The sequence below is a fragment of the Eulemur rufifrons genome, chromosome 7 (genome assembly GCF_041146395.1).
Source record: "Eulemur rufifrons isolate Redbay chromosome 7, OSU_ERuf_1, whole genome shotgun sequence".
NCBI lineage: Eukaryota > Metazoa > Chordata > Mammalia > Primates > Lemuridae > Eulemur > Eulemur rufifrons.
Genome location: NC_090989.1, coordinates 219,943,604 through 219,960,409, shown reverse-complemented (window position 1 = coordinate 219,960,409; position 16,806 = coordinate 219,943,604). Strand labels below are relative to the sequence as shown.

The 16,806-nt window shown below is 35.9% G+C and overlaps 1 protein-coding gene across 1 annotated transcript in view; it reads left to right on the top strand.

Moving 5' to 3' along the window:
* Positions 1-16,806, top strand: part of LOC138388356 (aldehyde dehydrogenase 1A1-like) — a 46,677-nt gene that overhangs the window by 20,302 nt on the left and 9,569 nt on the right. Inside the window, exons 4-9 of the mRNA XM_069476388.1 lie at positions 1,056-1,185; positions 2,885-2,946; positions 5,282-5,410; positions 6,681-6,794; positions 11,275-11,377; positions 13,008-13,192. Of these exons, the coding sequence (XP_069332489.1) occupies positions 1,056-1,185; positions 2,885-2,946; positions 5,282-5,410; positions 6,681-6,794; positions 11,275-11,377; positions 13,008-13,192 (723 nt within the window). The remainder of the gene's footprint in view (positions 1-1,055; positions 1,186-2,884; positions 2,947-5,281; positions 5,411-6,680; positions 6,795-11,274; positions 11,378-13,007; positions 13,193-16,806) is intronic.

Here is a 16,806-nt window from a genome sequence, read left to right as displayed (position 1 = left end):
CCCAGCAGAACATTATATCCCAGAGAGCTCTTTAAAGTTCTGCTTAAGAAGAAAAGGAAAAGAGGAGCTAGGTCATCCTATAATGGTTAGGGCACTAGACAAGAAAATGTTGAATTTTATAGACCATTTAAATGATAATTATGATAATAAGGGCAAAACTGGGAGTTTCATAATTAAAAATTCTCCTGAGGAAAATTATAAATGAAAATTTCAGGTGTTACTTAAGTTTGTATGAATAGATTGCCTGTAGCCAAATGGAATGCAAAGATTAAAAATGATTATTGAGCCATCATTAATAGTCACTGACAATAAATTGTCACATAGAGTTGGATTACACAGTAAGTGAAATCTGTTTGAAACTCTGCTCTGACTGAAACTGGATACCATTCTCACCTGCTGTGTATACATCAAATTGTGACTGATTCCTAGAAAGTTTGTTAGTTGGAGGACATTCAAAATGAGATTAAAAAGCACTAGTCATTAGAACCCAGAATCTCACAACCCTTTTTACGCACATCTTGCTATACAAGTCATTTTAACTCTCCTTTTTTTCAGTCTCTTTTTTCTTTCTTTTTTTTTTTATTGAGACAGAGTCTCAGTCTGTTCCCGGGCTAGAGTGCTGTGGCATCAGCCTAGCTCACAGCAACCTCAAACTCCTGGGCTCAAGTGATCCTGCCTCAGCCTCCCGAGTAGCTGGGACTACAGGCATGCGCCACCATCCCGGGCTAATTTTTTCTATATATTTTTTTGGTGTCCAGCTAATTTTCTTTGTATTTTTAGTAGAGACGGGGTCTTGCTCTTGCTCAGGCTGGTTTCGAACTCCTGAGCTCAAAGGATCCACCCGCCTCTGCCTCCCAGAGTGCTAGGATTATAGGCGTGAGCCACTGTGCCCGGCCCAGTCTCTTTTTTAAAAAGAGGAGGTTAGACAAGATGACTTAAGATTTCTTCTATTTTCAAAATTCTCTGGCATATGATTATTCAAAATATTGACTATATGTATTTTTTATGTAAAACTTTTATGGAATTTTAGATTTGGAATTTGATCTGTTTTTCAGACAATGGAGGCAATGAATGCTGGAAAAATATTTTCCAATGCATATCTGATGGATGTATCAGCCTGCATAAGAGCATTACAGTACTGTGCAGGCTGGGCTGACAAGATCCAGGGCCTTACAATACCAGCTGGTGAGTAACTTTGGGAAACCCCTAGGGGTGGGAGTAGCAGTGAGGAGATTACTATAGAGCTGAATAATTTTAAACTCTCCCTTTTAAAGATGTCAACCACATAAAGAAAAATTATTTTCCCCTAGACTTTGAGACAACACAGCTCTGAACCTGGAAGTTCTGTTAAGATTCAATGCCTTTTTTATTTTTTTTCTTTGCTGCCAAGAAGACTCAGACCCACAAAACCTTGGATATGAGCTCCAAAAAATGGCTTTTAAAGTTGTTTTAGCATAATCATGCAGAAGGTAACACTATGCATATTTTAGAAAATATTAAAGTAAGAACATTCTTATGGCCACAATGACTGATTTGAGGCAATTATCTCTCTAAGAGCCCAACCAAACTTTTTAAAGTTGGCCTCTGAAATTATTTCTTTGGGTTTTATTCCAATAGTGACATTTTTACCCTTTCTATAATGTAATTATTTATGCCTCTTTGCACGTCCAGGATGAGTCAGTTATGATCATCTGTGCCTGGTCTAACTCAATATAATTAGACCAAACTAATTAAACAAACTAATTCACACTGATTTTTTTCAAATATCTTCAAAGCAAGAAGGAACTGAGTTTATAGCCCGAGTTAAGTGTTTGTGTGTGTGAACATGTATGTGTGTAGTGGAGTATGTACAAAATTGGGTAGAAATATGAAAAACACTTTGTATAAAACATGAAACAGTATCACTGTGTGAAACACTATTGGTAGAATTTAATTCATGTAGATGTATTGACTTGAGGAATACAACACCTCAGAACTGGCCCAGATGTGCATTTCTAATCTACTTGGAACAGCCGACAGGTCAGAAGTGGTAACCAGGAAGGGAAAAGAGGAGAGTGAAATCATGGTGGTGTGAAGAAATGTGACTATCTTAATGACTGTCTCACTTTATTCTGGGACAAAATGGTAGAAACCATTTAAAGCACAAATAGATCTTGATAAAGAGAGTTTTTGCTGAAGCCAGGAGGCTTCTGTGGGAACCAAAACAGAACTGAGCACAAAACACAATGAAAGTCTTGGAATGACATCATCAAACTTTGAAGCACATGAATCAGTCAAATCTAGATTGAAAAGCAATGTCTTTTATTTCAGGCATTTGTTTTCATGAATTAAGAGAATTTACTTTTATTGTTTGGTAGGCAAATAGAAAACAACATTTTAGAACAAGTGAGTAGGAAAGGATTATTAATCATAGAGAGGTTTTAAAAAAGTATCTGTTTTTTAATTTTACTATTTTTTAAATTGTTATATTTTTGAAAAAAAGTTACTATTGCTGATAGAACTTCGAGCTGCCAGAAACACATGTGAATGTGGTTCTTCTCTTAGCTGGAGACCTCTTCCTTCCTTTCTGGTCCTTTTTTTTAAATTGAACTTTGAGAAGAAGGATGATTTAGAAATCAACTGACTTAAATGATGAAAGATAGAATTAATTATCTTTCATATTGTTTCCAATTTTGTGTTTCGCTTTCACCTAACTCAATTTTATGGTTCCTGTCATTCCAAATTAGGACTTGAGAACTCCATTTTCATTTTGCGAACAGTTGGAGATGTATTTTATATTTTAATTATTGTCTACACTATTCTCTCATATCATCCCCAAGCCACCATTCTGTGAATGATGAATACATTTGTCTATATATAATTGTGTGTGTGTTTCACTTTCTAGATGGAAACATTTTTACTTATACAAGGCATGAACCTATTGGTGTATGTGGCCAAATCATTCCTGTAAGTTGTTTTTCTATATAATTCTAAATTTTTGAAAAAAGAATTCTAATTTTATTAGATTTAGTACTGAAACTTCATACAACACAAATAGATTCCTATATATTTGTTTTTATTTGTTTAATTTTTATTTTCGGAATATTACGGAGTTACAAATGCTTTGGTAACATAAATTGCCTTTGCACTGAGTCAGTGTTATACAAGCATGCCCATCCCCCAAACAGCCTGCACCACACCTGTTAGGTATGAATTTACCTCTCCCCCTCCGCCCCCACCTGCCCAATCCCCAGTGAATGTTACTTTGTATGTACACTTAAGTGTTGATCGATTAGTACCAACTTAATGGTGAGTACATATGGTGTTTGTTTTTCCATTCTTGTGATCCTTCACTTAGAAGAATAATCTAGTTACAACCAGGTTACTATAAGAGGTATTACTTCACCATTTTTTTTTTATGGCTGAGCAGTACCCCATAGTATACATATACCACATTTTATTAAGCTGCTCATTTATTGATGGACACTTGGGTTGTTTCCACATCTTTGAAACTGTGAATTGTGCTGCTATAAATATTTGAGTGCAGATGTCTTTTTTATAGAATGTCTTTTTTTCCTTTGGGTAAATACCCAGTAGTGTGAATTGTGGGATCAAATGGTAATTCTACTTTTAACTCTTTGAAGTATCTCCATATTACGTTCCATAAAGGTTGTATTAGTTTGCAGTCCCACCAAGCAGTGTATGAATGTTCTTCTCTCTCTACATTCACACCAACATTTGTTTTGGGACTTTTTGATAAAAGCCGTACTCACTGGAGTTAAATGATATCTCACTGTGGTTTTGATTTGTATTTCCCTGACGATGAGAGATGTTGAGCACTTTTCATGGGTTTGTTGGCCATTAGTCTTCTTATATATTTGTTAAATATAGAATAAATATAGGATTTGCTGAACTTGGTCTCGCTGTGACTAAACATCTTAGAGATGAATTAGGTAGTCCAAAAATCTGTCTATATCCTGGCATGTCTCTTCAGAGTATTTCAGTACTGTAGTATCAACAGATCTTAACCATATACTCTATGGGTTGTTTTTTTAAAAGTTGTATTTTGTCCTCTCATTAAGAGCCATGTTTTATAGGTGCATGGCAAAGTGCTCATAGCGGGAACATCAGCTGCAGGTCACCCTTTTAGTGAAATGTAGTCGGCTCTCTTCATCTCCAACACTCTTCATCTCCTCACTGAGGCTTCTCAATACAGAGAATAGTACCAACCAGAGTGTTCTAATCCTGAAAATATTTTTAAGTTAAAATGAAAGAAACAGTACCAGAGGCATTTAGAGCACTGTATGGAATATATTGTGTCTTAAGATGAGAGGCTCTGATACTACAAGTTCTTCTTAGAAAAGGTACTATTTTTGTAAGTGGAATTGTGAAGATTTCCTTTTAAGCTTAACACACAGGAGACTATCTAAATGATGTCTCTTTAGCTGACATACTTCCAAAAGCCAAATAAAACAATGGTGAAGTATCTTGAAGTTCTTAGATGAATAAGTGCCTATTGTCTTTCGCTCCAAGTAGGTTGAAATGTATCCATATCAACATTTTTAATGAAATTCCTCATTAATTCAAAAATTACAGTAATATCTATAAAAGCTATATAACTGCAAATACTAATAACAGCTAATATATACTGTGTCCCTATGATGAACCAGCCACTGTGTCAAGCTCTTGGCCCACTTTCTTGATTAATCCTCAGGAGACCTTCTGAGGTGGAGAGGACCATTATCATCATTTAAAGATGATGCAGTTGTACACACAGAGCAAGTGCCTTGTGTGACTTCACATGGCTGGTAGTGACTGAGCTGAGATTTGAACCCAAGAACTCGGTTTCTGGACCAGGATATCTTTGTCTTTAACAGGATATTTGTCCTAGAAATAAATGCTACTAATGATACAATTAGGTAAATAATTATAATAAATCACCTATGGGTTGGGAGGAATACTCTTACTTTTTAAACACTTGCAGATAACTTATAATATGCTTAATGGTAAGCCAAACCATGCAGTGATTTTTATCTTCCTGGTAGAAGAAGCACTCAAATTGACAGCACTTGTTTCAATTTTGGAGCTCTCTCCTACTCCCTTCCTGTATCTAGTTTATTTAGAGCATTTTAGCATTTACTAGTTGCTTTTAGCAATGAAGTTAATTAGAATATACTAGATGATTACACAAAAATAATACAATTACTTTTTAATATCTGCTTGGGGTATATCACGAGAACTTAGATTAGCAAATGTGCTTTTCAGCAATACAAAGAATCTCTTGTTATATTTTGCTTTCTAGTGGAATTTCCCATTGATCATGCTCATTGGTAAGATAGCACCTGCCCTGAGCTGTGGAAACACAGTAGTTGTCAAACCAGCAGAGCAAACTCCTCTCACTGCACTCCATGTGGCATCCTTAATAAAAGAGGTAAGTCTCCTAAATCAAATTATATACAAGAACTCCACTTCATTTGGCTACTGCCAACTACATTATTTACAAAAGTCTCCTGTCCAGTGTGGGGATGCACTTAGCATGGCTGCTGGATGGGATTCCTTAGAGTTAACACAAAGGAGTCTCTGCCCAAATGCAGACAGGAAGTCCAATGCAAGGGCTTGGTGTCAGTCACCTTGTGATCACCTTTTTATTTCTTTTGTTCAATTCTCATGAACATAAATTCATATTGAAATTGATATAGTATTCTTTCAAATTTTGAAATGTTAAGTTGGTTTGTCACTGCCACTAATGGCCTGGTGGTTTCTGCAAATTTGTTCAAACTATTATAGGATATGTGAAGATTGGAGGCCTCTGTGCAAATGTGCTTGTTTGTACTCTTGGGCCATATTATTTCTAAATACATCTACCCCTAATTGGATACGTTTATATTCACTTCTCTATTATGGTATCCTCTGCATTTGTCTTCCTGTTCAAAGTTGGTAAAAGAGCACGTGAAAGTTATTTTTATCAACTACCTATATTCTGTTAATATACTTTTTTTTTTTGGCAAACATTTCATTGTCCTTTTGTCTTCATATCTTACCAAAACTTAAAAAACAAGCATTAATCACTAGAAAATTCAATGTAGGAAATCTGAACTCATATCTTAAAGATATTCTTTATTTCAAATTAAAAACAGGCAAAACAGATTCTAAAATGAAATATTTTAAGATTTTGATGCAATTAACATGAAATTTTAATGTGCCCTACTCAGTTCCCACACTTTCTACCGGAATTCATTAATTGGGGTTGAAATCAATCCTGAAGTGCAATCATAAAGGGGATGACCATGCTTATTTAACATTTTACTGATTAAATAATGCCAGTGGGGACTCACACCTCAGCTGTTATGCCCTGAGCAATTGACAACAGCTAGAAGCTAAAAGTTCGAGATCCCTTTAGCTTCTTAGTTTTGCTGATGGGGATAATAAACACATTGCTTTCCTTCTATGTAAGTAATTTACCAAACACTTATACTTTCTTTGTGAGTTACTATGATGAAATTTGAGACAGTCATCAGTGGAGCAATAATCCGTAGTCTTACCCTGAGGAGAAATGGGCCTTCAGGAATGCAAGGCTTGAGGTTATTTTTAGGTGGTCTGATAATAACTGCAATATATTGTTAATAATATATAATAACTGTAATAACAATAATAATAAAGAATAAAACCACTTAGATGAATTTTCCTTTTTTACCTCTCAGGCAGGGTTTCCTCCTGGAGTAGTGAATATCGTCCCTGGCTACGGGCCTACTGCAGGGGCAGCCATTTCTTCTCACATGGATGTAGACAAAGTGGCCTTCACAGGATCAACAGAGGTAATATCACTTACTCAGCCCAGAAGTTAAGAATGTCTGCATCTCCAGCTACCAGAAGCATGTTTTATGTAACTATTTTTGAACCAATACTTTTTAAAACAAAAGTTCCCTTTAATGATTTGTTCCTTATTTTAGTCTTCAAATATGTGTATAGAACATGAGCAGATGTACTTTGGATGAAATGAAATACTTATTAGAAACTCAGAAGGACCAGAGTGAACTATTTTTAACATGTTCTCATTATTTCTGATGAGAAATATGGCTGCTGAGACCTGGTCATACGATTAGTAAAGTTTACAGTAGAAAATGTAATCTAGGCCATAGGTGATTTCTATGAATGAATTTAATGTTACCCTGTAGATTATGAAAATTAAATACTAGAGCCTCACCCATAGCTCCTTATTTGGGACTCTCTCCTCCTTACACATTCAGACAGGGAGCCAGAAACTCAGTTTCCTTCAAAGACACTCTTTGCCTAGCCTAACTTTTCTGACTGCCTGGCTCAAACTTGGCCATCCAAAGTTTAAGAACAGGACCCCAACCATGAGCACTGCAAGGAGAAACAGGAGGGAGAGAGAGAAAGACAGCATCCTGGAAGGTAGACTTCGGGAAAATAGAGTCCCATTTATTGAGATAATTTCGTGTCCTAACAAAAGAAAGTGGTGAGATCATACTATACGAAGAAAAATGAATCCTTGAGTCATTCTGTTAGATGATGTGACATTGTTAGATGCTCAATGCAGTGACTACTGTATGCCTTTCATTGGTATACAGTATAGAGGGTGAAGAGCGAGCATCGGCCCATCTTAGAAAGCTGCCGAGGCAGGTAAGAAACAAGGCAGGATGTGACAAGTACTAAAATATGTACAAAGTGCTGTAAGCAGGTTCACAGGAAGGAATAATGATGTCCAAATGCATGCTAGAACTTGCTGTGTGTTTTGAGGATTTGTTACTTTTTTTTTTTTCTTAACCCCCTGGAGATTGAGAAGCAAAAAGAACATTTCAAATAGGGAGATGAGGCTAATTTGATTACTTTATCATCCAAATTAGCCACTCCAATATAAGGAAACATTTACATAGAGAACGGAAATGTTGGAAAATCAAATTTTCTTGTTCTTTTTAAAATGACATAAGTAAATATATTTTTCTTTGTTTTCATAGACATAGAGTAGTAAACATTTACATTCTGTAAATCCCTAATTGAGGTAGGGGAAAGCCAACCCCACATTCATTATTTACTGTGAATAAAACAAATGGCAATGTTCAAGAAATGGCAATAAATTTTAAAATTGTAAAATCACAGATTGAAATCATAGCAGAGAAGGTAAGGGAAGAAAGGAACAAATTCCTCAGCCTGGACTTCTAGACCTTCCCCAGTAGAGAATCCATGTAGCTTTTGAGGCCTAGATCCCACACCTGCTCACTTCTCCACTTCATCTGGACCAGGGCATGCTGTTCCCTGATCCCAACTCCAGCATCACTGCCTGTTTGTCTTGGCTCAACCTGGAGCCTCTATTGTGTCTGTGGGGGGTGGAAACATTACCTACCCAAAACACCTCAAAACCCTGAGATTAAAAAACTAGGAAACATCTGTGTTCACAGTCTGCCTCTATCCCTCCTAGCAGTGTGTCTTCAAAAGTTAAATATCCTTGCTAATTTAGTTTCTTCATTTGTAAAATGGAGACAACAATATCAACCCTACTGAGTTGCACAGAATAAAACTGAGAGCTAATGAGCGGTGAAACACGTAGCACCCTACACAGCACTCAGGAAATGCCATGGTTATTGTATGTTTCTGGACTCATTTCCTTTTTCTCTTTCCTCTCCCACTCTTTAATTTTGCACAATAATTTAGATGGTGTGAGGGAAGAGCTTCCTCTCCCTATAAATTTTCGCCATCTCTGCCACCTGCCCCATCGCTTCCTGATGATTCCATGCACCTTTTCATTCCCACGTGCTTTCTGTTCACACGTGGTCATAACCTGTTCCAACCTGGCTCCTCCCACACATCCCCTGGCTGGCCTTCTCCTCACCACTGCAGTCGCAGGAGCACTCTGAATTTAACAACACCCGTCTGTGTTCCCATTGGCCGTGATACACAACTGTAAGAGCACATGCCCGTGACTTTACTGTGTCTTTCTCTCCCTTGTGGAATATCCACAAAGACTCTTGTTCATTATTATCTCCTGAAACCAGTATAGTGACTAATTCTAAATAAGTATAAAGAATTAAGTGTGAATAATATGATTGTAGAAGCCACACAGAAAAACCCATCTTAGTTCCAAAGCATGGAACTTAGTCCATGCTCCCTGGAACCTCTTTCTGGGTTCTCTTTTAGCTTCAGATTTGTTGCTGGGCAGATATCAGGGAACTTGGCAAATACCATGAAAAAACCAAATAATGGATCCCCTCCTTTGTGGTCATTGTAGCAAAGATTCCCATTCTAACAACACTTATAGCGAGGTAAGAATTTTAATGTCCCATGAGATTCGTATAAATAGTACCCTACTCACATTGTGCAAGACTTAGTAAGTTATACCCTTTTCATGAGCATTTGCTACTTCTGCCTCACATGGAAATGCCACAATATCATAGAATAGTCTATTTACCCATAGTCTAAATAGTTGTTATCTTTTCTTCATTGCAAACCTCTGAGAAAAATGATCAATCTTGTAAATGTATCCAAGTAAAGGAAAGAAATCATTAGACAGAAAATGGGTGTTTCTTCACTTGGGCTTAGACTTTTGGGAAAATTCAAGCAAGCCTTTTATTGGCCAATTAAACTTGCACCAAGCAAAAATATAACCTTTCTTCCTCATCCACACTTCTAACCATTCTTCATGCTAGTCTTTTGATATCTGTAGCTTTCAGAAAAATAATTCTGATTTTACTCCCTTTTTCAAGATAAAAGTTATCTATTTTAATAGAGTTTCTCCAGTAAACCTAAGTTTAAAAACAGGAAAAGAAAAAAAAAGATGCAGAATGAAATTGGGGAACTCAAACAGGGAAAGGCAAAGAGTGTTATCTAGAATAAAGAAAATTCTTAATCCTCTTAAATGAAAATTCAACTTTAGAAAATAGTCATTAGGAGTATGTTGTAGAAGGAAAATGAGACATAAGAGACATTTCAGACTGGGTTCCCCAGTGAAAGTCTACTTTTAGTTTATTATTATTAAACTACCCTTAGAGATTTGATTTAGAACCATGAAATCTTTAAGATGAAAACATTAGATTAATTAATGCTTTATTCTATAATGCAGAGTAGCAGTTAGTTTAGTAACCACATAAAATTTGTACATACACTTAGCAAGCATCCACTTTTGTTCAGTTGAAATATAAATTTTTTATTAAAATATGGCATGTGTATTAAGAAAAAATAAACCCAGAGAATAAAGGAAGCTAAATAAAGTGAATTATATTTAAAACAAAGAAAAGCAAAGGTCATTTTAGTGGATTAAGTCTCCAGTAAAAATGATAAAAAATAAATAATTATGAAACAAGCCAAGTTTTAGAGATAGAAAAACAAGAACAACGATAGAAAATAATCTTGAAGGGAAGTGATCCACAAAGAAAAAAATATTGAAGACAATAGAGGCAACTAGCATTAAAGAAGAAACCAGAATAGTAGGTTTCCAGCTAACTGAAGTAGCAGCAGAGCACAGATCCAATTTCTTTCTTCTACTTCACTGTTCAGAGTGTGTGGGTTACGGGGGAGGAAAGAGGGAGAAGTCTGTCAGTCAATCAACAGTTAAGTGAGCCCACTGTGGATAGATGCTACTGAGGAGAGGTCTGCAGTGTTGGGGTATTGTCACTGCTACCAAGGAGGTAGCAACCGTGTGTGGAATTTATGTGAATACAAATAATACAATCTGAGGTAGACTCTAGAAGAGTCTTCATGAAGTTCTTTGGGAGGCCAGGAGAAGAGTGTCATTTCTACCGAGAGTCATCAGAAGGATTCAAGGAGAAGGTAAGATGTGAGCTGGACCCCAAAGAAGGGTAGAATGAGCAGGCAGCCCAGGTTGGGTGGGCATATGATGAGAAGAGAGATGAGATTCAGGAGGTGGTGAATATGCCAGTTGGGCTGGTAGAGTTCTCTGGGTGTATGTAGAAGGATGAAAAGTCATAATAGATAAGTTGTGATTGGGTCATGATACATCTGATCGATCCATACAGAGATGAAGTTCTGACTAAAATGAAAAATAACCTCCTGTGTAAACAATCAGAATCAGCTCTCATGTTCTGTATCTCTGCTCTCTTACTGATGAGCATTTTTCTGATTCCTTGGTGTCTGCATGCTTGGAGAAGGGAGCCTTTTATATCTGAAGGTGCCAAATCTTGAAAACTGTCAGGGTTTCTCCCAAATTTAATTTAACTGTGAAGTTTAACTATGGCACAAATATTGTATCAATTTAAAACACTAAATAAACTTGTCTTCCGGAGAGAAGATTAAGCCTTCTCTCTTTGTAATGCTCCATTTCAGGTTGGCAAAATAATCAAAGAAGCTGCGGGGAAAAGCAATCTGAAGAGGGTGACCCTGGAGCTTGGGGGGAAGAGCCCTTGCATTGTGTTTGCTGATGCGGACTGTGAGTATGAGCCGCTTTAACTCTTCACCCTGTGTCCTTTGTGGTGTCTGATCATGACATTCAATGAACTTAAATTTTACAGAAGGGTTTGTTTCTAACATCGAAGCGAAGGGAATTAATCAGAGTCCAGAATTACTCTTGAATATCTCTTAAATCATTCTAAACTTATAAAACAGATAAGTTTAATACAAACACAATTTCTTCCTCTTTTGGAATAGATTGCTATTTCCTCAGATAAATTCTGGATAACATAAACATTTGGCATTTAGGGGCCATAGGATGGATAAAATTCCATACCTTTAGTTATTAATGTCATATTAAGCATAATGAGATAACCTGGAGACATGTTAGACTGAGACCAAATGGGGAGACAGCAGTTTTCCATTTGCAGTCTCCCTTCTCTCTGTGTCATAGTTCATTAAATGAAATGTCCAGAAGAAGATCACATCTACTATTTAAATAAATTCTTTTTTTTCCCCTAGCAAATATAGTCGAGTTTAAATACAAAATCTACAATTATGATTAGACTCTACTATATAATATTCTGGGTTCATTCTGATTATATTACCAAGTAGAATCCCAAAATTACTTTGTAAATATTAGTTAATTAGTAGAAGTAGATGGTCAAGTCTTTCTTTCACAGCTCCATTATTTATTTGAGGCCATAAACACAAATGCTGCATGGAATTGGCCTATGTTGCTATTGTGATCTTAATTGAAGTTTTTTGGAACATACTACCGTATTAAACATTCTATAAACATGACAAGATTCCCAATTTTTCTAAGGTTTTCTGTAAACCACTCCCCCTACACCTTAAGCAGGTGTGATTACTTTACAAAATGAATAAAAACAACACCCAGTTGCTATAATGTGGAGTTGAATCTTAAGCATGTAGAAAATTAAAATGCAAAGAAAACTTTATTCTTCTTTAGGATCTACTAATGAAGCAACCTATGTCTTCCTTTTAAGGTACATTCTACTATCTAAAATAAATAAGAATTTATAGGCATAATATATGAAATAATATGATACACTTTATATAGATTTTGAAAAAGTCTTTGCTAGAATGAGGTCATTCTAGGTGGATGAGTGATTCTCAGTACTAGTGGTTTTTTGCTGTTGTTTTCTTTAGTTATTTTTGTTTATTTTGTTTTTTTTCCCCACAAAGATCACTTTTCCTTCTGAGCAGAGTATTTAAGATCTTTTGAGATTATTTAATGCAATAGACATTTCAGATTTCTTTGTTATCTGGTTAAAACATGAGGCCTGAAAGAAATATTCATAGTCATCTAATTAAAAATGGAGATATTTATAAAAAGTATTTGAAATGAGATTTAATCTATGATAAAATCCACATTCTTGATAATATCTACATTAAGGTTATAATAACTATTTTTTTTCAGATTCTGTTATTTTTTGCTATTATTTCCACAGTCAATAAAGGATCAGAAAGATTCATTTGTCACCAGGCTGTTAAAGGGTAGATTGTATTGAGCCCATGTCTAACTATACAACTATAACTTTTCGTTATCACCATTTTGCCTCTAAGAAATATATGCATATACACACACAATATATATATAATCTTTAGAAAATATTTCTTCTTCAATGTGAATGTCTTCCTTGCAGTGGACAGTGCTGTTGAACACGCACACCAAGGGGTATTCTTCCACCAGGGCCAGTGTTGTGTAGCCGCATCCCGGCTTTATGTGGAAGAATCAATTTATGATGAGTTTGTTCGGAGGAGTGTAGAGCGGGCTAAGAAGTACGTTCTTGGAAATCCTCTGACTGGAGGAGTAAATCAAGGCCCTCAGGTGAGTATACAATAGAAGGGATAGCATTTTCAGGGAACAAGAATAAAGTATCCTCTTCAGGTGTAGATTTTATAAGGTTATTTTCCATCTACGTGTCTTTCTAGGTAAAAATACTGTGACAGTTTGATGATTAAAAAAAAAAAAATCAATTCCCAGGGATAAAGAAATCATTCTGTTTTTGGTTGCCAGTTTCCTGCCTGGAACAGTACAAGAACCATGCTGGAAATTAAAGACATGATGGAAGTTAACAAATGCTATAAAGTTCTTGCTTTCCTCAATCTGCACACCTCTTGATTCCTGTATATCATTCTCTGTCCACTTCAAAGTTCTTCTACTTTCCTATCATTTCTTCCTCTGAATCAATCCTCCACCTCCCAGCTGCCATCCCATAGAGATGCACACCCCTAAATCCTCTGCCAAGTTCAGTAACTCTGACCCTCTAATGGTAGCATGAATGTCCTAAAAGGTCCTGAGTTTCCCGGTTTGAGGCAAACTTCTCATTTTAGTTGTTAAAGCTCAATTATTCCCCTAGGGCTCCTAGTTTTCTTTGAATCACTATCAATAAAAGTGTCTCTCTCATACAAAAGTCACCTTTCACTCTTCCTTGCACAGTTCTCTGTTCTTTGTCTGTTATTCGAGCTCTTACACCTTTGGTTCTGAATTTCCTCCTGCCCTTTAAAGTCTTTCTCTAAAGCAGTAATTCTCAACTAGGAGCAATTTTGCTTGCCTCCCCCAGGGGATAAATGTCAATGTCTGGAGACATTTCAAGTTATCACAACTTCAGTGAGGAGGGGTAGTTCTACTGGCATCTAGTGAGTAGAGGCCAGAAATGCTGCTAAACATCTTACGATATACAAGAGAGCCACCAAACAAAATTATCTGGCCTAAATGACAATGGGTCTGCTGCTGAGAAATCTTGCTCTAGAGTGTAGACATTAAGCTTTGGAGGCTTTATTCTTTCATGCTGAACTTATACACTGTTCCATGCTGTTCATTTGAAACCAAACACTATTCTTGACTTATTCTAAGCCAAAAATAAATTCAGTGAACTAAAATTTAGTGAACACTACTGTCAGCCAAGCCCTGAGATAAGTACCTGGCAATGCCAAAAGGAACAAGGAGGACATGATCCCTGACCCCATGGAGTGGACATTCTAAGTAAGTTAGAAGAGTATCTTCAACTTTTTTTTTACCATCCCAAGGCATCCAAATAGAAGAATCTTAGACTTAGGCAATGCCAAATATTAAAACCTAAAAGCCCTGAAATACCTTCTTCAGGAAACGAAGTAATTTGTTTTATATTGATCCCATTATTTTTTGCATTTGTTTTTGAGTTTAATGAGTACATAAAAGTAGTTGCCAATTTTTATCATATTTGATAACTTTTCAAATGGATGCTAAGAAATATATTTAATTCAATATGACTTGGTCACCCATTCCATAAAAGGATGGGATTCTAAGTTTTCTCTTGTGATTGTTTCTTTCTCTAAATATCTATGTATCTGTCTATCTAAAAATAAAGCATTTTTGCCATTTGATTGACAAATATCTGATAGATGGTGAATGAATAGATCTGAAAAGAAGAGAGAAGAGAATATCTAAGATATTTAATACTGAACATTGGTCAGGCAAGACTTTCTTCCATTAGGGTTCTGCACAGTTCAACCAGAGTCTCAAAAATTGAGCTAGAATACCTCATTATTTTTAAGAGAAAGGAGTTCAAATAGACTGTTAAAAATTCTTCTGCATAGGATTCTAAAGTAAATAATCCAGTGATCTGATTAATGTAAGACTTTAATCACTATAAATGAATAGATTTTTATCACAGGTTGCACTGAGTAAGTAGAATAAGTAGGTATGTTGGAACTTTGAGAAGCAAGACTGAAAAGCCCCAAGCTTCTTTATACTTAAAAATATTCATCTGTTGTTATGAGCAAGAGCTTATGGAAAAGGTACACTCATTCACTGAGCTTTAGTCTCTTGCTTCATCCACTGGTGGCTGAGTGAACTTAGGCTTTTTTAAATATAGCTATAGAATCTTTATTATGAAATGTAAAAACAAAACAGTTACAGAGAAAATAATCACTATAGAGGTTTGTTTTGGAGAAAAAAAAGTAAGAGTATTTTTTTTAAAATTTTGAAGATTACAAACAAAATATTTGGGAGTTGGAACATGCAATATATATACATATATGTATATTTTATATATTTTTATTATACATGTGTTCATAGATATATATTTTTCAACATTTGTAAAGTGATTTTCCTATTTGACTTCATAGACAAAAATGTGCATTTCCTTAAAAACTTGGAAAAGTCAGTATTTTAATTTGAAAAAGAAGTGATGATATCCACGTAAACTGTGTCAACATTGTCAGCAGAGTAACATCTTGCTAGAGTGTGGAAAGGTAGACGTTTGAGTTACCGGCTGAAACTAAAATGTAACTTTCCTGAGACTCTATTTTCTCATCTGTAAAATAGGGATAGCAGGACCAAGCTTGTGGGATCATTCTGCAGGGAAATGAGATAATCCATATAATTCTTCCATCAGAGGGTTGAGTTTATATGCTCAAATTTCTGTTAAGTAAAAATGACATGTTTCTATTTTCATAGTGTGGTGATAATTATCATACAGATCAATGACTTCTTCACTCTCATTGCTCCTGTTGATCTGTGATTTCTAAATAATTTCAGCTATGTGTCAGTGTCTTTTCTCAATTTATCTTTTTCTTCAACACATCAAGCCTAAGGAATCAAAGAATTGCACATTCAAACACATGAAAATGTGTGCTCTGAGGCTGTTACAACAATATTATCAATATCAATCATTTCCTAGACTAGCCATGAGCCCAGGGACCTCACATAGCAGAGAGCCCCGGCTACTCCTAGCATGGAGCAGTGCCTGAGGTCCAGAAAGAAGGCTAAGTTCACATAAGGTCAATCTGACACCTCCTGAAGAAGGTTTATATTTACACTCAATGAAAGTTACCCAAACCAAACTACATGTGTCCCTAAGTATAGCTGAAATTTTCTGTCACTTACCCCAAGGTCCAGCACAGTGTTCCTCAATCTTTCTTGTGTATCTGAATTGCCCAAGGATTCAGCAGGTCTGGGGTGGGGTCCGAGAAGCACATTTTGCTACCAAGTGATGCCAGAGCTGCTGTTAGTAGGACCCCATCAGTAGCGACGCACTGAGATATGAGGTCCTGTAGTTTTAGAACTTAGTGACCAGCTAAGTTTTCCAACAAACAAATCCTTTCAGCCTCTTCCTCTAGTACATATGCAGGGATTGGATTGTCATCCTTTACGTTGAGGTACATGGATCCTTGAGTATTTACTGAAACACTAGATTATCTTAACCAAGCAGGGTCTCTCTAACACTACCCACTTAGTCTGATTGTATTCAATTTAAATATCTCTTCTTCTTAAACCCACACTACAACTTCCTTCATCTGTGAGAAATGAAGGAAGGTTTTCTTTTTGAAATATTCTATTAAATATGGTTCACTAAGGAGCATTGAACAACATCGTATCAAATATTGTGCCAAATTTTAGAAGATAGTTTCTGGTTTCAAATAGCACTCAATCTATGAATAGTTAAATATGAGAGCTGG